The sequence below is a fragment of the Schistocerca nitens genome, chromosome 2 (genome assembly GCF_023898315.1).
Source record: "Schistocerca nitens isolate TAMUIC-IGC-003100 chromosome 2, iqSchNite1.1, whole genome shotgun sequence".
In the NCBI taxonomy this organism is placed as follows: Eukaryota; Metazoa; Arthropoda; class Insecta; order Orthoptera; family Acrididae; genus Schistocerca; species Schistocerca nitens.
The window spans coordinates 598,733,394-598,755,252 of record NC_064615.1 but is presented as its reverse complement, the minus strand read 5'-3'; the positions used below and the strand labels follow the sequence as shown (position 1 = coordinate 598,755,252).

Here is a 21,859-nt window from a genome sequence, read left to right as displayed (position 1 = left end):
GCTGCCTTACCCTTTTACGGTGGGGCCATGGCACTGAACTCAGCCAAAATGATGGTCACACAAGCAGATTTCTCACCACAAGCTGACGCATTACCCTGCACCTCTGTGCAACACAGACTCAGCATGTTCACTGCTAGGCCACACTGGGAAGAAGACAGAGTGATTGTGAAATTCTTGGAAATAAAATGACTGTTAATTGAATGGTGTCTTATTAGTTCCTAGTGCACCATAGGACCCCACTTGTGCACCTCTGCTTGACAATCCTTCACCTACATAGGAGGCCGCATCTGGTGAGCTCCTACAGTACCATGTCAGTTACTCTGAACAAATGTTCATCAAGTCCACTAATAGTAGAAGGATGATTCAAGAAGTAATTCCATGAAATATCGTAGGTACAGGTCAATATTACACATACTCAAAAGGATATCCAAAACTTCAGAGTTCTGTGAAGATCAAATCTCAGTTCAGTCATTATCTCTCAAAGGTTAAAGTTAAGAGAAAAATCGTAGCTCAATACATAGAAGCTCAGCTTTAGCAGTGAGTTAAACCATAACCCTGAGTCCCAAAAGTCAAATAATAGGGGGCAACTGCAATAAGCACTAGTCAAGATAGCTAAAAAAATGACCCTGCTGATGAAACCAAAAAAATCCATGTTGAGCCCATGAATATGATGTGGTTTTGAGCTTACTTATCAAAAAATGAACTCCTAGAAGAACTAAGATAATAGGAAAAAAATTTGGGGAAGCAAAAAAAACACACTGCAAAAACAATCTATGACTTAAAACATGATTTCAACAAGAACCACCTAGTACAAATTAATGAAGACTGCAAGAACAACAACATTCAAGGTGTCTATAATACTTTTAAACAAATTCTCAAAAGTATGTTCCCCCAAGTCTAATTCTCAGCAGGCCCATTGGTACAGCTGCTTACAATAATAAGATAGATAAGAAATATACTCACCAAGCGGCAACAGAACATACACATAAAAGACAGTTGTAATTGGCAAGCTTTCGATGCCAATGTCTCCTTCTTCAGGCAGAAGGGTTGATGGGGGAGGAAGAGGGGTGAAGGAAAAGAACTGGAGAGGTATAGAAAAAGGGGTGGATTTCGGTAAAATCGCCCAGAACTGCAGGTCAGGGGAGACTTATCATATGAAATGAGAAGAAAAGACTGATTGTTGGGGTCTGCATTGGATGAGATTAGGAAACCTGAGAGTTAAAGGTGAAAGACAGGGTAATATGCAGACAGGGGTTACTGCTTAAACATCATGCATGAGTTAATAAGATTGAAAAGCTAAGAGCTTTATACGTAACAAAGGTGGGAGGGGGGCAGTGAAAAATAGACTGATAAGACAATGAAAGATATAGAAAACTAAAATGGAGTGAGGCAAAGAGTAGTTACTGTGAAGAAATGCTGAGACAGGAGAAATTAATGTAAATTAAGGCCAGGGGGTGGCAAGAATCAAGGACAAAGTAGTGCTAGTACCCACTTGGGGAGTTCTGAGAAACTGGTGTATGGGAGAAGAATCCAGATGGCGCATGTGGTGAAACGGGTGCTGAGGTCATGATTGTCATGCTGTAGAGCATGCTCTGCAACAGGATATTGTGAGTTGCCAGTAAACCTCTGCCTATGCTCATTCATCCTAACTGATAATTTTGTGGTAGTCACGCTGATGTAGAAAACCGAAGTGTTTATATAACAGCTGATATATGACATGCGTTGTTTCACAGGTGGCTCTCCCTTTGATAGTATGTGTTTTGGCAGTTATAGGGCTGTCAAAGAGTGATGGTAAGAGGGTGCATAGGGCAAGTCTTGCAGCAGGAACAGTCACAGGGATAGGAACCATAGTGTAGGGAGATGGGTGCAGAAGGAGCATAGGGTCTGACAGGAATATTGCAGAAATTAGAAGGGCGATGGAAAGCTATTGTAGGTGTGGTGGTCAAAATTTTTACAGAATGGATCTCACTTCAGGGCATGATTTTAGAATTTCATGGCCTTGTTGAAGTAGCTGATTAACACCTTCCAGACCAGGATAATACTGAGTCACTGTGTGTACTTTGAAGTTGTTTTCTGGAGGGATCAGGAGTACCAGGATTGGATGTGAAGGCCTGGGAAATCTGCTTTTCGACTAGGCTAGTGGGGTAATTATATGCAGTGAAGCCTGAGGTGAGAATGGTGGTGTATTGCTGTAAAGAGTCTGCATCTGAATAAATACGTTTACCTCGGATGCCAAGGCTGTGTGGGAGTGAATGTTTGACATCGAAAGGATGACGACTGTCAAAATGTAAGTACTGTTGATTGTTGGTATGTTTAATGTGGATGGAAGTATGTATCTGGCCTTTGGTGAGGACGAGATCAACATCAAGGAAAGCGGCATGGGATTCAGAACAGGACCATGTGAAATTTAAATGGGAGAAGGTATTCAGAGATTCCAGGAATTTTAGCAAGTTTGCCTCACCATGAGTCTATATGGTAAAGGTGTCATCAATGTATCTAAACCAAACCAGGGTCTGAAGACTTATGGATCTCAGGAAACCCCCTCCAAGCAACACATAAAAAGGCTGGCACAGGAAGGAGCCATCCTGGTTCACATGGCTGTACCCCTGATCTGTTTGTATGTCTGCCCCTCAAAGGCAAAGTAGTTGTTGGTAAGTATAAAGTTGATTAAGCTGAGTAGGAAGGATGTCACAGATTTGGAATCAGGTGAGTACTGACTGAGGAAGTTTCAGCAGCAGACAGACCATGTTCATGGTGGATGTTGGTATAGAGAGAGGTGGCATCAATGGTGACAAGCAAGATTTGTGGTGGAAGTGGGACAGGCATGGATTTCAGACAATCTAGGAAATGGTTGGTATCTTTTATGTAGCAGGGGAGTCTTTGTGCTATGGGTTGCAGGTGTTGATCAACTAAGGCAGATATACATTCACTGGTTGCTTTGAAGCCAGCAACAAAAGGACGGCCAGAGTGATTGGTTTCGTGGAAGAAGGTAAAGGGTGGGGGTGTGTGGTTTGGGTGGGATGAGAAATTCTATGGATTGAGGTGTTAGTCCTTGTGAGGGGCCTGAGGTTTTAAGGAGGGACTGCAGGTCAGTTTGAATCACAGGGATGTGATCTTGATGGCAGACACTGTATGTAGAGGTGTCAGACAGCTGGTGTAGACCTTCACTAACGTATTCCTTTTGGTCAAGTACTGCAGTGATAGATCCTTTGTCTGCTGGGAGAATAATGATCGAATCATCAACTTTTAGGGAACATAGAGCCTGGAGTTCTGCAGAGGACACGTTAGGGGGTTGTAGGGACCTGAAGAAGGGCTGTGAAGCACTGCTGGATGTGAAGAATTCTTGAAAGGCTTGTAAGGGATGATTTGAGGTAGTGGTGGTAGATCAAGGTGGGATCATGGTCTGAACTGTTCAAGGCGGGGTTCAGTGTCAGGGCTGCTGTTCCAATGAATATTATGTGTAAAAGAAAGTAGGTCCTTCACCAAAGCAGCATGATCAAATGCAGGTTTAGGGCTGAAAGTGAGACCCTTGGATAATACAATAATTCAGGAAGGGAGAGTGCTTTAGATGAGAGGTTTAGGACACTGTACTTTTGTGACTGGTTCTTGGAATTATGGGTTATTCTTGGTCTGGGAGGTAATGGTGAAGCCTGTGGGATATTAAGGAGGTTGGCTAATCTTGGTTTGTAGGAGAGAAGTGGTGGTTGATGGTGAGGATGTTTAGGGAGCTGCAGAGGGACAGGAAGGAAAATGTCACTGTTCAGGTAGTTTAGGAGAAGGTGGAATAGCTTTTTGTGGTGAAATCTGGCATGTTGTTGCAGTTTGAAGTTGGCTTGGCAGATGATACCATTTAAGGCAGCAAGAGGAGCAGATAACTGCAGGATTTTGTAGAAGGAGAGAAGTCTGGTAGAGTGGAAATTTGCTGATGAGGCGTTTAGGTCACAGATTAGCCATCAGGTAAAAGCAAGAGATTGCTGTATTTGAAGCTGTGAAAGGGCCTAGTGTAGATTAGGATTACATCCAGAAACAGGGACTTTTGGAGTAACTCGAAAGGACAAGCAGGTTTCAAGAAACAAAATATGGGGCCTTAATTTTAAATAATTTTGTCAATAATTGACCGTTTTTGTTGTTACAATAATAAGAGTAACTGTCACACGCTGGCAAATTATTTTGAATTTGAAAATAGCAGACCTGTCCACCACTTGACAGCTAATATACTCACTGAAAAACAACAAGTCACCAGGGAAAGACACAGTTATTTTTTAAATGTGGTTGAACATAGGAAGCAGTATGATTGATAACCTAATTGAGATAAACCACAACATGTGGGAAACTGAGGCACTTCTGTATGGCCAGTCCTTCACAATGATACACCCACTAAATTAGTAAGGTGTGTTATGTGTGACAGCTCTGTTAATTATCTACCAGATTCCTTCACAAGTGTTTCACTGCAGGGCAGAAAAACAGTTGGACTCATGACTAAATGAATATGAAAGAGAGGTCATGAAAAGTTGTTCATGTATCCAACAGAACATGCATCTTGAATGTGTTGTCTTTCAACAGAAACATAAATGTCAGAAATTTGTAGTGACCCTAATAGTTTTCAAAATGGTTTACAAGTTCATTGACTGAACACCCCTTCTCAAAATCCTGAAACAGTTGAGCTTAAAGAACAAAATGAGAGTTATTATCCAACAAATTCTTACTGACCACAGTTCCAAAGTGAAATTCGTGGGAGAGATTTCAGATACTTTTGAAATCAGGACAGAAGTCAGACAAGGATATGGACTCTCACTTCTGCTGTTCAGTGTGTACTTGAGAAAGTAGTCTCCAAGGAAAGGAATAAATAACAAAGGTGTTGAAAACATATTATGAGAAGGACAGTTGCTACTCACCATATAATGGAGATGCTGAGTCACAAAAAGGCACAACAAAAAAAAACTGTCACAAATAAAGCTTTTGGCCAGTATAGCCACCATCAAAACAAACAAACAAACAAACAAACACTCCCACCCACCCACACATACACACACACACACACACACACACACACACACACACACACACACGACTGAAACCACACTGCCAGCTGCAGCACTCTGCTACATGGTGAGTATATAATATTGTTACATTCCATCCTGGATTTTCTATTGTTTAAAAGTGTTGAAAACTGAGCCAAGCCTGTCTGTAGAAATCTAAATTTGACAATTGGTTGCCAAACCTTTGCAGATGGTGTCATATTTTTTTCTGGGTTGCTGGACACACCTGCAGTGCAAATCAATAAATTGAAGACTCAAGCAGCAAAAGTGGAAGCTAGAGATCTGGTTTCAGAAACTAGGATTTATAACACGCATAAAAATTAGTACCCAAACTACTGGGGTAGATGAAAGAAAACCAAGAGTAGATGGAGAAATTTAAATATCCAGGAGAGTGGATAGATTCAAACACCTCCAGAAAGAAGTCTATGCATTGTGGATCTGAAAAATGGAAGTGATATATCAACTAACCCAATGTCTATAAGAATAAATTAATATCCATTAAGGCCAAGATATAGCATTACTACACTGTTATATAACTGGATAATATATTCGGTAAATTTCTTTGTTATAAATAGAAAAGATCTGAATGAGGAATTACAAACAAGATAATGGCAGCTTTTGAGAAAAACTTTAGGTCCATACAAAGAAAACAATGAATTCAGACAACAACAAAACTATTACTCTACACACATGTAAACTGACAGACACCATTTCTAGGGGAGGTTTATTTTCTATGATAACACTGATCATGTGTATCCTACCAGGTAGAACAATTGTATGTTCTACAACTTCCTGAACAATACAACCCAAGAGGTGTGGTTCAACTGTGCATAAATATACCTGCAAGAAGTGGGGATAACACAGGATATCCTTAAATGTATTTCATTCAAGAAGAAACTCCAAGAGAACCTTAGTTTCCAAGAAAACCCATAACTAAAAATTGGCAAAACATGGACTGAAGTGAGGAAGGAACAGCATAGGAATGTCAAGTGGAAGTACAGGGCTCAAGTTAAAGTCTAGGCACAAGGGGAAAAAAAGGATAGATGGTTGAAATGACAAAAAAAAAAGCATGAAACTCTCTTACTCAATTGCAGTGGCATATGCTTGCAACACAGCTTCATAATATGAAATCACTACTTAATTTCATCACACAAAATTGCATCCATCACAAAAGTTTGGATTTACTTGGGCTATTCCTTTTGTACAGAACATTAGTGCAGAAATTCTGAAGCGTAAAGGAAAAAAAGACTGCTTCTGAAAGCTGGTGATGTGTAAGTAAATAACCATACACTCACACTGGTGAAATGAAAGCGGTTTTCGTAAACTGAGATCTTATACCATAACATCTAAGTGTGTGTTTCATAGTTGTTTTTCATGAACTTTGTGTCTTTGCAGCCATCACCAAAGGCAGTGAGCTGAGTTGTTCACATCTACAATAAGCAGTGTTGAAGTTGCCACTCCCAATCTTGTTCTTCATTTCATTATTTCATATATACTTTTACCACCAAGACCTCTCTGTATAAATAAAGATCACAATGGAAAATGTGATGATAAGGGAGGCAAGGAGAGAAGACTGCAAGGAACTTAGAAGATTGATACAGGTGTGTTAGTTAGTTTGTCACATGTTACTTAGATTATTTGAATGATTCTTTTATCAAAATTATGTGGAACAAGTCAATTTACAGGATAGGTGTACCTGATAAGTGTTTCTGGTAGTGAAAACATTACATTATAGTCCTAGTCATGCAACTACACTGAAAGTCAAGGTTGTCTTACAGCCTACCAGCTTTAAACAGAAATTTGTCCATTCAATTGAAGGTGTTGTACAGGAGAAACAATTTAAAGATTTTAGGTTAGATTTAGAATTTGCTTTGCTACATGTCAGATATTTTATGATGCTGGACAAACCATCCAAACTTTTGTTGCTGCATATTGAACTCCTTTCTGAGGCCCTGACAGCTTTAATAATGGGTAATATAGATCATTGTTCCCTCTAGTGTTGTAGATAGAGCCATCACTGTTTTTCTCAAACTGTTATGGATTATTTATGGCAAATTTATTTAACAAATATGTAAGGGTTGATCAAAAAGTTTCTGTTTGAAGGCTGTACAGTCCAGAATTGGTACGCCAATGAAGCAAAAGCATCGTGAGCACAGAGGCCATCTTCCTGCCATCACAACAGGTTGAAGACATCTGTTCGGTAAAACACAGTGTCATGCTGTGTGAAGAAGTCCATAGCTACCTGTTACACATCCTTGTCTGAAAGGAATCGTTAACCATTCATGGTCTTTTTTAAGGGGAAAAAATGCATAATAATCACATGGGGAGAGGTGAGGACTGTAGGGTAGGTGCTAAAGTGTCCCTCACTTAAGTTGGCATAACTTCTGCATTACAACATTCACGATGTGTGGATATGCACGGCCAGCTTGGAACTTGGTGCACCAGTCCACGAAAGTGCTTTTCAACAGACAAGCTACCTAATACAAATTCCTCATTTTCCGATGAACATCTACCTGTCCTTCGGCAGCCATGAAAAAAATAGCAGCACATTGGTTTTGTTGGGCTGCATCTGGTAATAATGCCACCATAGTTCACATTTCCCTTGCTACCTGTTAGTGCTTATATACCTGCACTGGAGTCATACTACTTTGCATCTATGCTGCAGCTATGTCCTCAAATGGAAATTCTCTGATCACCCATTATTATTTAAAATCTGTAGCTTCTACAAGCTATACCTACATGACATCTGTGGGTGAAAACCACATATTATTCTTACTGCTTGCTTTTGTGCAATCAATACTTTCTTTCTAAGTGATGAACTACCCCAAAAAATTATTCCACAAGACACAGCTGATCGGGAGTATGCAAAATATATCATGAGGTTAATTTGTTTGTTCCCTAGACTAGCAATTACATGAAGAGCAAAAGCAACTGAACATAACTGTTGGAAAAGATCAGTAATACACTTCTTCCACTTCAAGCTTTCATCATATGCACACCCAAAAATTTGGAGCATTCTGCTCTATTTATTGAATCCTGTTGTGTATTATCATTTACTTGAAAATCTAATAGTGCATGTCATCAGGGCCCATCCATAGAATGTTTGAAATTAAGGATGTACTGACCTGATAGCTGTCTAAAGTATTCTCTGTTGAATAGTCATAACATATGTTGATTAGCTATATCACTTTACAAGAATTAACATGTGCATATTGTAAGACTTATTTTCAAGTACAGAGCTCAAAGATGCATGTATGGAGGTATGGAAAGGATTTTTTTAAAAATATAATGTCCACATTTCAAATCATATAGCTTATCATTGGAGTGCAGAAAGAATATAGGATAAGAGGACTATAATAGATTCTAGTACATATCTGAAATCATGTATCTCATCACTGGAGTGCAGAAAGAATGTAGGATAGGGAGACTATCATAGATACTAGTACATATAAAGGTTTACATTAATAAATGACTGATTATTTACTGAATAAACATTAAGTTAATATGACTCTATGAAACAAATTTATTAATCATTTGTGATCTTGAAGTTATTATCACCAGGTGCACTAGTTTGATTATGTATTTTGCCACCTAGGAAGTGCTGTACTTGAACTGCTCCTCAGTTTCATGATGTAGTTCTTCTTTTCCTTTTTCTTCTTAACTTCTTATTCATATTGAGAATTTTGCTCCATGCTGAACTTTTTGGCCAAATAACTATGCATAATGATTGTGCATGGAATTGAATAATATCGACCATGGGTCTTTTGTTATCCTTATACAGACCAAGTGCTCTAACAACCCTGCCATTTACAGAATGCTAAACTCTAAATTTCCTGAGAGAAGAATGTCTTCCCCGTCATTATTTTATTTTCTTTTTCCCAGAGTGCATAAGTTAGTTTGTGTGAGTTATGCTTATGCTGTCCATTGTTTGCATTACATGTTTTGTCATGTATTCCATGGGCACCATAGTTTATAGTTATTGATATCTTTCAAGGTATGTGCTATTCTATATTGTTTGATTGTATTTATATCCAGGCACCATCTCACAGTGATGCAGGATTTCTCATCATAATATACAGTGCTACAGGAGTTCTCATCATAATATAACTCAAACTACACATATACAGAAAATATATAAGTATACTTTTATGAGGATAATCCACATGAAAAACTGAATCAACATTCCCTAATGATGAGTGAAATGTTGAACACAAGAGAATGAGAAGACATTATTATCATCATGTATTATAGATCTTGACATGTGATTAATTTGATAGAATTGTGATGTGACAAGGTGTTGTAGTTATCCCCTTTCATTATTAACCACTACTCTGAGTCCTCTATGTAATATTTAATTGTGTAGTATACATTACTTATGAAGACTGTTTTAGCTGCTTTTATAACAGGTATATTGTAGTTGTACTTTTCATCTCTTTGGGCAGTTCAATATACTATTTTATTCCCTGATAGGAAATGCAAATTTGACTCCTTTGTTTGTTGTTCCTTGGTAAATGTAAGTCCAAACTTGCTCTTGTTCCATAGTTATGTACAGAACTGTTAATGAAATACAAGTAATGTCTTCCATGTTATGCATGATAGATTGGTAGATGTACTAACGTTGTACAACAAGGATACCTTTTCTAAAACAGTTCTTTATAATGAGCCTTACTAGTACTCTTAGTCATAATTTTTATGGCCCTTTTCTGGAAATTAAAAATTGTGTCTATATTTTTTGCCTTTGCTCCCCAGAAAAGAATCCCATAGCTCAGAACTGGGTGTATGTAGCAACAGCATGTCACCCCAAGACACTGGCTATTACAAATTGATGACAGAACTCTAAGAACGTAAGATGCTGATGACATTCTTTTTGCCAGTATGTTTTTTTGTTCATTCCATGTTACTTGACAATATTCATCCCTAAAAATTTTGTGTTTGTTACACTGTCTTAGATTTATCGTCTGTGCTTAATGTGGCAGAATTGTTTTTATCTTTATGACTGAAGTGCATATTGTTTTCTTTTTGTTCAATGTTAATGTATTACTGCAGCCCAATCATAAACATCCTTTAGGATTTCATTTGCATTCTGTAGTAAGAGTTCTCGTGTTACATCAGGCACTAATGCTGTTGCTCCCATCAGCAAAGGGATCATTCTGTCCATGCCTGGAAAGTCACTGATTTATATTAAGAACAGAACTGTGCCAAACACACTACCCTGAGGAACACCTCTGTTTCCGTTTATATGTTTCATGTCTGATAATTGTTTTACTAAAAATTTATCATCTGCAGGCATGTGAACTTTCTCTAATGATAAGTCATCTGGAGCATATCATGTATGTAGTAAAGAAAACTTTATTATAGGAACCAACCAAATGAGGCAATGCAGTTGTTAAAACATGAACCTCATATTCTGATTGATGGGTTTTGCTCTGTTTGGCCATCCTGATATAGGTTTCCCATGGTTTATCTAAACCATTTCAGGCAAATGTTGTGATGGTTTGATCATCAATGTGTCAGCCAACCACTGTGTCCTCTCCTCATGAAGACATACTTACATTTTGTGTGTGTATGTGTATTTTGAGCTATTTATTTTCCTTGTATTATGATGACAAATCCTGTATCATTGTTAAATGATCCATGGATGAATAAATAAATAAACTAATTAGAAGCTAGTCTCTAGAATCTGTTTTTTAGTAATTTTTGCGTACACACATTTTAATTATTATTCTTTCTGATCAGTATTCTGTCTATTTCTGCAGTGCTATATGTTTTGAAAATGGATTTATTTGTACATATTATATCTGGTTGTGTAACTGTTTTGTACATTTTTTAAAAATTTTGTAGCTTTTTTGTTGTATTTATTCTTGGTAGTAGATATCCCATTGGTCAGTTTGCTTATTCCATTAGGCTACAATTGAGATTACATGTTATTATTTGCCTGAAATATTTAAATGTGTCCAAGATTTTATTTTCGTGTTCTGTTATTGTGATTTTGCTTGCAAGTAGTGGTTCAGATAACTTTTTTTTCCAAAGAATATTCTGAAATTGATTTTGTGCACTGTTTCCTGTAACCGTTTTACTTTGGACAGAACAATAAGGTCATTAGTGAATCCCTGGCAGTTTAAATTTATGTTGTCTTTGGGTCTTTCAATTTTAATGTTGTTTGGGTTAACCTTGTACAATTTTCTCATTATACTTCCCAAAGCACAACTGAACAACAGGGGTGAAAATCAATCTCCCTATCTTAAAACTGTTTATGAGGGAGTTGTTACATAAGTAGAATAATTTAATTTTATTGTTGTGTATATTCATATAAATGGGCTCAGAAGTATTGAACTAAGGCATAGAATGCATAAAAGACATCTGAGTGGCTCCAATAAAAATAAGAAAATAATAACTAGGGTAATGATTGAATCTGTCCTATGCTATGTTATGTGTTGAAACAACGGACTATGGATGCTGATCTTAAAAGAAGTCAGGTATAAAAAAAATCCAGAGAAAGGCTGAGTGGAAGGAAGAGGATTATTGAGGACAGATAAATTGTGATAGAATTGAAAGAAGAGTATTAAGTTGGCATGGACACACTTAAGGGCACCAGACAAATGTTGGCCAAAGAAGATATTTGAATGGAGAACACCTTAAAGATGGAAATGTATTAGACAACCCCATTCCAGAAAGTATAACATAAAGTAATAGAGAGTTGGATTTTATCAGAAGAGGATGCTCTTAATAGAGAGGCTTCCAGCATGATATTTAAAATATGGTGAGATTCTATTAATAATTGTTTCAATTAATCTTGTGTACAGAAATCAGGCTTGAATATAATGTGCATACTAAGGTAGGTCACTACTTGTCAAATAGAAGTCACTGAGCAATGGTCAGGTATGCATAAAGGATACAATGTTGCATAGTTTGCAGGGTCCATCATCTGAGATAAAAATACATTCACGTACACACTGGTGTCTCCTGGTCCTGTAGCCTACTGGCCTTCCAGCATCTCTTCTCTTGTAATGTGATGTGATCTGATTTTATGTACATCTGCCATAGAAATATATGGTGTCTTATTTCTTAATTCTGTAAGCATTTGTGTGCATACACTATGTGATCAAAAGTATCCAGACACACCAAAAACATACATTTCTCATATTAGGCGCATTGTGCTGCCAGCTACTGCCACGTACTACATATCAGCGACCTCAGTAGTCATTAGATATCATGAGAGAACAGAATGGGAAGCCCTGCGGAACTCGCAGACTTCGAATGTGATCAGGTGATTGGATGTCACTTGTATCATACATACGTATGCAAGATTTCCACACTCATAAACATCCTGAGGTCCACTGTTTCTGATGTGATAGTGAAGTGGAAACGTGGAGGGACATGTACAGCACAAAAGCGTACAGGCCAACATTGTCTGTTGACTGACAGAGACCGCTGACAGTTGAAGAGGGTTGTAATGTGTAATAGGCAGGCATCTATCCTGACTATCACACAGGAATTCCAAACTGCATCAGGATCCACTGCAAGTACTATGACAGTTAGGTGGGAAAACTTGGATTTCAGTCGAGCGGCTGCTGATAAGCCAAACGTCACGCTGGTAAATGCCAAATGATGCCTCGCTTGCTTTAAGGAGCATAAACATTGGACGATTGAACTGTGCAAAAACATTGTGTGGAGTGACAAGTCACAGTACACAATGTGGCGATCCAATGGCAGGGTGTGGGTATGGTGAATGCCCAGTGAATGTCATATACCAGCATTTGTAGTGCCAACAGTAAAATTCAGAGGTGGTAGTCATGTTTTTCATGGAGGGGGCTTGCTCCCCTTGTTGTTTTGCATGCACTATAACAGCACAGGCCTACAGTGATGTTTTAAGCACCTTCCTGCTTCGCACTGTTGAAGAGCAATTTGGGGATGGCGATTGCATCTTTCAGCACGATCAAGCACCTGTTCATAATGCATGGCCTGTGGCAGAGTGGTTACATGACAATAACATCCGTGCAATGAACTGGCATGCTTAGAGACCTGACCTCAATCCTATAGAACACCTTTGGGATGTTTTGGAATGTCAGCTTTGTGCCAGGTCCACTGACCGACATCGACACCTCTCCTCAGTGCAGCCCTCTGTGAAGAATGGGCTTCCATTCTCCAAGAAACCTTCCAGCACCTGATTGAACATATGCCTTTGAGAATGGAAGCTGTCATCAAGGCTAAGGATGGGCCAACACAATATTGAATTCCAACATTATGGATGGAGGGCGCCACAAACTTCTAAGTCATTTTCAGCCAGGTGTCTGGATATTTTTGATCACATAGTGTATGTGTGTTGTGACATTTTTCAATTGTTAGTTTTCTGCTCCAAAGTTGTTTACAAAATTCCTTTCATTTTGATGACTTTCTCTTCATTAGTAGTTGTCTCTATCAAGCAATCCCTTGCCCCACTGCCCCCTCCCTTTCCCCAACTGGCACTTTTACAACTGATGTTGTGTTCCATATCATATAACTGTTGTTGTTGTTATCTTTAGTCCAGAGATTGGTTTGATGCAGCTCTCCATGCTACTCTATCCTGTTCAAGCTTCTTCATCTCTGTGTAACTACTGCACCGTACATCCTTTTAAATCTGCTTAATGTATTCATCTCTTGGTCTCTGTCTACAATTTTTACCCTCCACACTTCCATCCACTACTAAACTGGTGATTCCTTGACCTCTCAGAATGAGTCCTACCAACCAATCCCTTCTTCCAGTCAATTTGTGTTACAAATTCCTCTTCTCCCCAATTCTATTCAGTATCTCCTCATTAGTTATGTGATCTACCCACCTAATCGTCAGCATGCTTCTGTAGCACCACATTTCAAAAGCTTCTGTTGTTTTCTTCTCTAAACTATTTATCATCCATTCCATGTTTCACTTCCATACATGGCTACTTTCCATGCAAATACTTTCAGAAAAGTCTTCCTCACACTTAAATCTATACTCAATGTTAATAAATTTCTCTTCTTCAGAAACACTTTCCTTGCCATAGCCAGTCTACCTTTTATATCCTCTGTACTTTGACCATCATCAGTTATTTTGCTCCCCAAATCGCAAAACTTGTCTACTACTTTAAGTGTCTCATTTCCTGATCTTATTCATTCAGCATCACCTGATTTAATTCAACTACTTTCCATTACCCTTATCATCATTTTGCTTTTGTTGATGTTCATCTTGTCTTCTCCTTTCAAGACACTGTCCATTCTGTTAAACTGCTCTTCTACATATACATCTACATACATACTCCGCAATCCACCACACGGTGCGTGGCGGAGGGTACCTCGTACCACAACTAGCATCTTCTCTCCCTGTTCCACTCCCAAACAGAACGAGGGAAAAAAGACTGCCTATATGCCTCTGTACGAGCCCTAATCTCTCTTATCTTATCTTTGTGATCTTTCCGCGAAATGTAAGTTGGTGGCAGTAAAATTGTACTGCAGTCAGCCTCAAATGCTGGTTCTCTAAATTTCCTCAGTAGCAATTCATGAAAAGAACGCCTCCTTTCCTCTAGAGACTCCCACCCGAGTTCCTGAAGCATTTCCATAACACTCACGTGATGATCAAACCTACCAGTAACAATTCTAGCAGCCCGCCTCTGAATTGCTTCTATGTCCTCCCTCAATCCAACCTGATAGGGATACCAAATGCTCGAACAGTACTCAAGAATAGGTCGTATTAGTGTTTTGTAAGCCGTCACCTTTACAGATGAACCACATCTTCCCAAAATTCTACCAATGAACCGAAGACGACTATCCGCCTTCCCCACAACTGCCATTACATGCTTGTCCCACTTCATATCACTCTGCAGTGTTACGCCCAAATATTTAATTGACGTGACTGTGTCAAGCGCTGCACTACTAATGGAGTATTCAAACATTACAGGATTCTTTTTCCTATTCATCTGCATTAATTTACATTTATCTTTACACCAATCAGAAATCCTGTCCAAGTCGTCTTGTATCCTCCTACAGTCACTCAACAACAACACCTACCCCTACACTACAGCATCATCAGCAAACAGCCACACATTGCTATCCACCATATCCAAAAGATCATTTATGTAGATAGAAAACAACAGCGGACCTACCACACTTCCCTGTGGCACTCCAGATGGTACCCTCACCTCCGATGAACACTCACTATCAAGGAAAATGTACTGGGCACTTCCTGTCAATCTCTTCCAGGTCCTTTGCTGTCTCTGACAGAATTACAGTATCATTGGCAAACCTCAAAGTTTTTATTTCTTCTCCATGGATTTTAATTCCTACTCCATATTGTTCATATGGTTCCTTTACTACTTGCTCAATATATAGATTGAATCACATTGGGGACAGGCTACAACCCTGCCTCACTCCCTTCTCAACCACTGCTTCCCTTTCATGCCCCTCAACTTTTATAACTGCCATCTGTTTTCTGTACAAATTGTAAATACAATTTTGCTCCCTGTATTTTATCCCTGTCACCTTCAAAATTTGAAAGCAAGTATTCCAGTCAACATTGTCAAAAGTTTTCTCTAAGTCTACAAATGCTGGAAACATAGGTCATTCACAAGATGTGCATGATGGGGGTGTGAATTATCATCCATGAAGATGAATGCCTCGTCAATATGCTGCCAATATGGTTGCACTATCGGTCAGAGGATGAGTTCACTTATTGTACAGCTGTTACGGCACCTTCCATGACCGCCAGCAGCGTACATCAGCCCCACATAATGCCACCCCAAAACAGCATGGAACCTCCACCTTGCTGCACTCACTGGAGAGTGTGTCTACGGCGTTCATCCTGACCTTGTTGCCTCCAAACACGTCTCTGATGATTGTCTGGTTTGAAGACATATGTGACACTCGTTGGTGAAGAGAACATGATGCCAATCCTGAGCGGTCCATTTGGAATGTTGTTGTGCCCATCTGTACCATGCTGCATGGTGTTGTGGTTGCAAAGATGGACCTTGCCATGGACGTCGGGAGTGAAGCTGCGCATCAAGCAGCCTATTACAGTTTGAGTTGTAACACGACATCCTTGGCTGCACGAAAAGCATTATTCAACATGGTGGCTTTACTGTCAGGATTCCTCCTAGCCATAATCTGTAGGTAACGGTCATCCACTGCAGTAGTAGCCTTTGGGCAGCCTGAGTGATGCATTTCATGACAGTTCCTGTCTCTCTGTATCTCCTCCAAGTCCAAACAACATCACTTTGGTTCAGTCCCTTGTTGAGAATCCTTCCTGGCACAAAGTAACAATGCGGACATGATCAAAGTGTGGTATTGACTGTCTAGGCATGGTTGAACTACAGACAACCTGAGCTCTGTATCTCCTTCCTGGTGGAATGACTGGAACTGATCAGCTGTCGGACCCCCTCTGTCTAATAGGCATTGCTCGTGCACTGTTGTTTACATCTTTGGTTTGGTTTAGTGACATCTCTGAAAAGTCAGAGGGACTGTGCTTGTGATACAAAATCCACAGTCAACGTCTATCTTCAAGAGTTCTGGGAACTGGGATGACGCAAAACTTTTTTTGATGTGTGTAGTTACAACTTCTCCCACAGTTTAAGATACAGAAATTAGTTTTCACATAAGTATTACTTTTAGGTTTCAAAATAAATAATTCTTTAGCATTCCATCGAAAACAAGCCTCAACTTTCACTATCCAATCCATACTGAGAATTACATTGTCTTCCAGACTAGGGATCACTAAGCATCCATATTCAAAGGTCTTGCCTTCTACACTAAACGTTAAAAGTACCTAAGATTTTACCAATTTGCTTTGCTTACCTGTAGCTCCTCTTTATTTTTGCACCTACACTGGACATTTCCCCAAAATTCTTACTACACTGGATTTTGTCCCTAAATTGTTCAGATATACCACAAATCGGGCTACCTGTATCAATCAAACAGTTCCCTTCCCACTGATCAATCTTAATCTTAATGTAAGGACATCCAAAATCTGAATTATCATCTCAATTATTAGACACTTCATATGAATGATCATTTTCAATTTCATCAAGTGCTACTACATCCACAGTGGTTTTGCAGGGCTTTATCAGCTTCACCAGTATCATAGCATTACTTTGGTTACAAGTGTTGTCAGGTAAAGATCAAACACTCTGAAAGGGTTCCATAGAACAATTAACATCACTTATTACAGAAGGACACAAAATACCTTACTGTCAAAATTACGCTTTTTACTTAGATCATCTTTCACTTCATTCCACCAATTTGGATACAAATTTTGACTAACCACAGCTAACTCATTCCAGAATGCAAATTTATCTATGCTGTCATCAATCTGGTCTCAAACAAATTTCAAACAGTTTTCAGCTTTATTCTCTAGGTGTACAGCTAATTCACCTTTGCTGTTTAGATCATTACTCTGCATGACATTAATGAAAAACTGCTTTGACTGGACTGGTATTCCATGACTCTCACTTACATCATCACAAACATCACTTGCCTTACCTGTATTCACAATTAACTCTGAAACTTCATTATTCTTTAACTCCAAAAAATCTGATACTCATTATCATCACCATATTCCTCCAAAATTACTGAATCAACAACATCATTAACATCACAGTTCTCATCATTATTGAAGTTACACATCTCACTTACATTCATTTGCAATAAGCTATTGCTCTCAGACTTATCAACCTCAGTCAATTCACAGCTCTCATTCACTCCTACATAAAAAATAGTGGCTAATTCAGATCCAATACAGTCATCACTTGTTTTACATATATCAATAACACTGTTTTCTGACCAAGAGAAGAAATCATTAGTACACTACAGCAAAATTCTCATTACTCTGGCATTCTGGTTTGTGATTAATATCTACATCATTATAATTAAATGTAGTATTCCAAAACTTTTGATCAAAACATAAATGAGAAATCTGATGTTCCTTCCATTCAACTTCAAATACCTGTGCCACATTATTAATACAGTTATTATTGTCCAAATGTACTTGTAAATTGGGGGTGCAATACTTGTTGTGTCTCCTTGCTCAAAAAATGTGGACCTTCATTGAGGCAGACCACCATTTCCTAAATAGTTGCCTCTATGATTGTTTCTCCTATTATATTGCCCGTAGTTATCTCCATTGTTCCTATTCTCCTGGTGTTCAAAGTTTCTGTCTGTATTACCATGTTGGTTTTGATTAAAGTTATGACTATCTCTGTTTCTGTAGTCGTTACCATTGTGATCTCTACCATTTCAGTTATTATGATATATGTTTCTTTCTACTGCCTTATCCAGCCCATCTACATATCGTAAAAATTGTTCTAGAGAATTGTCAGGTCCGTGTACTAAATCCTTCTGCAACCTTTCTAGTAATCTCTTTTTTAGTGCATCAATTAATGTCATTTTGTCAAATGACCTGTCAAGGTGTACTAATTTCTTAAGTTGATCCTTATAGAACTCTTTCAGTGCACTGTCCCTATTCCTATAATTTGGACCATTCAGAAATTCACTTTTAATTCTCCCTTGTTCAGTTTCTCAACTTTTTTTGAAACTTTGGTATGTTTCCCACTGACTTAAATTTTTATTTACCCATGACAGAGCTTCGCCTTCAAGACATCTTTTAACAAATTTAATCTTTTGGTTGTCACTCATGCCTGACACAAAACCACATCTACAGTGGTGCAGAAAATCCACTGGATGTAAATTGTCTGATGGAAAACTTTTGATTGGAGTGTTGGACAACACAATACCATTGTTTGAATACAGTTTATTGTGAGTGAAATTTTCCTGAACTAGTGAAATGTTTTGATGTAGAACTTTTACATTATTTAGAATACTGTTTTCAACATCTAAATTTTTTTGATCTAAGCTGCTGAAGTTCTGTTAAATTTTTTCCTCTATGACATTCTGGTGAACTCTGACACCATTAACATTCTTCTCCTATTGGGAAAACTGTACAACTAACTCATTTTCCAAAACAATAAATTTATTTTCTAATACATTGACTTTTTCATTCACACTTTTTAATCCATCTGACAGCCCATTTTTTAGCTCCCAAACCTAATTACTCAGTTGGTCTATTTGGTATTGTACCCTGTCCATTTTATTATTGTTTTCAGATCATATTTCCATTAACTGATCATTGACTGCACTAAATTTGCTATTGTTATCCATTTTTATTTCTGTTAACTGATCATTAACTGCACTAACTTTGCTGTTTTTATCTGTTTTTATTTCTGTTAACTGATCATTAACTGCACTCAATTTTGCCAAAATCAACTGCATAATATCGGTTTTAATTGTATCTCTGCTTTCTACACTTTCACTTGGTTCAAAAATTTCTAGGCTACATCCTACAGTTTTCACTTCATCACCACTACCCTCGTCTCTGTTCATCTTGCTAGCAATCACACGAGTCCACAAAGAAGAGTTAATTTCACAAATGGTTTGTACTTATCTTTTCTGATGTCCTTGGTTGTAGTTAGTTGTAAAGTCCTCTTTCAATTCATCTGGTCTGTCATTGTTGATATTATATGAAATTCTCATCGCTGTTGATACAACTTTGTTGGGCAGTCCTCTGGTCTTCTTTCTTCAATTGACTGGAATTTCCATATGTATATATAAAAGCTGGAAATAAATCACTGTTCTTTCTTCTTCTGCAACAGACAGACTTTGTTGTTAGTCAACAGATCCCAGCTGATGCCCCCACTTGTAATCTTACCCTCCCACATATCAATGTTAAATTCACTGTCTTAGTATCTTCACTATTTTCAAAAGCTTTGAGAGGTGTAAGATATACAGAATAATAACTCTGTACTTATCTTCATTATCTCATTGATGTTGATGGCTCAGAGTCTTGTCTAGGGGTACATCCTTCCAGCTGAAATTTCGATTTCTTAGGTTCTTGATGACTAAATAACTGATGAAGATTTGTCTGTATTATTCTTGAATTTTATTCTTTGTCATATCTTCCAACATCACAACGTTTTTTGCATTTTCCACATTAAAAAACCCAGTAATTACATTGTTGGTGATAAACTTATAAAAAGTCTACTTCCATCTGAGGCATGCCCACTACTACTTACATTCTGCAGTACTCATAATTTCCAAAGAGTTTACAAAGCAAAAGAGTTTACAAACTTTCTCGACAGGGGAAGAATCTTTACCAAATTATATCATTATTTCATAAATAAATCCAGAAACAAATTTAATAATTAGCAGTTGATTGCACAATTAATAATATTAATTTTAAATGTGTAAGAAATTTTGTAATTTCAATTATTCTTAAAAGTAGAGTAATTTTATTTGTTAGTACATATCAATTGTAACACATTAATTTCTTTTTTATATATTTTAGCCTAAAATACAATACATTGTATACAAAATCATATGAATTCTTTTAATGAAACAGCTGAGATAATTTTAACCTATGCGAGAATCAATAGTATACATGGTATTGGTTATCTCTATATAAAAAAAGGTAATATTCCACACAGGAAAAATATATCTAAAAACAAAGATGATGTGACTTACCATACGCAAGCGCTGGCAGGTCGATAGACACACAAACAAACACAATCATACACACAAAATTCTAGAATTCGCAACCAACGGTTGCTTCATCAGGAAAGAGGGAAGGAGAGGGAAATACAAAAGGATGTGGGTTTTAAGGGAGAGGGTAAGGAGTCATTCCAATCCCAGGAGCGGAAAGACTTACCTTAGGGGGAAAAAGGACAGGTATACACTCGCACACACACCCATATCCAACCACACATACACAGACACAAGCAGACATTTGTAAAGGCAAAGAGATTCGGCAGATATGTCAGTCGAGGCAGAAGTACAGAGGCAAAGATGTTGTTGAAAGAGAGGTGAGGTATGAGCGGTGGCAACTTGAAATTAGTGGAGGTTGAGGCCTGGCGGATAATGAGAAGAGAGGATATACTGAAGGGCAAGTTCCCATCTTCGGAGTTCTGACAGGTTGGTGTTAGTGGGAAGTATCCAGATAACCCGGACGGTGTAACACTGTGCCAAGATGTGCTGGCCGTGCACCAAGGCATGTTTAGCCACAGGGTGATCCTCATTACCAACAAACACTGTCTGCCTGTGTCCATTCATGCGAATGGACAGTTTGTTGCTGGTCATTCCCACATAGAAAGCTTCACAGTGTAGGCAGATCAATTGGTAAATCACGTGGGTGCTTTCACGCGTGGCTCTGCCTTTGATCGTGTACACCTTCCGGGTTACAGGACTGGAGTAGGTGGTTGTGGGAGGGTGCATGGGACAGGTTTTACACCGGGGGCAGTTACAAGGGTAGGAGCCAGAGGGAAGGGAAGGTGGTTTGGGGATTTCATAGGGATGAACTAAGAGGTTACGAAGGTTAGGTGGATGGCGGAAAGACACTCTTGGTGGAGTGGGGAGGATTTCATGAAGGATGGATCTCATTTCAGGGCAGGATTTGAGGAAGTCGTATCCCTGCTGGAGAGCCACATTCAGAGTCTGATCCAGTCCCGGAAAGTATCCTGTCACAAGTGGGACACTTTTGTGGTTCTTCTGTGGGAGGTTCTGGGTTTGAGAGGATGAGGAAGTGGCTCTGGTTATTTGTTTCTGTACCAGGTCAGGAGGGTAGTTGCGGGATGCGAAAGCTGTTTTCAGGTTGTTGGTCCCTTCCCCACAGCCTAGGTCTTCGTGGCAAATGAATCTGCTCCAGTCCGGAATCCCTGAACCATTACACCAACAACCTGAAAACAGCTTTCGCATCCCGCAACTACCCTCCTTACCTGGTACAGAAGCAAATAACCAGAGCCACTTCCTCATCCCCTCAAACCCAGAACCTC

General features: G+C 38.6%; 1 protein-coding gene across 3 annotated transcripts in view; it reads left to right on the top strand.

Moving 5' to 3' along the window:
- LOC126234510 (thialysine N-epsilon-acetyltransferase-like) overlaps positions 1–21,859 on the top strand; it is a 145,219-nt gene that overhangs the window by 32,092 nt on the left and 91,268 nt on the right. For 2 of the 3 annotated variants that reach the window (XM_049943205.1, XM_049943204.1), the window contains exon 2: positions 6,435–6,640. The exons of the other annotated variant lie outside the window; for it this stretch is intronic. In XM_049943205.1, coding sequence (XP_049799162.1) covers positions 6,575–6,640 — 66 coding nt within the window. In that variant the 5' untranslated portion in view covers positions 6,435–6,574. The remainder of the gene's footprint in view (positions 1–6,434; positions 6,641–21,859) is intronic. 3 annotated transcript variants of the gene reach the window in all.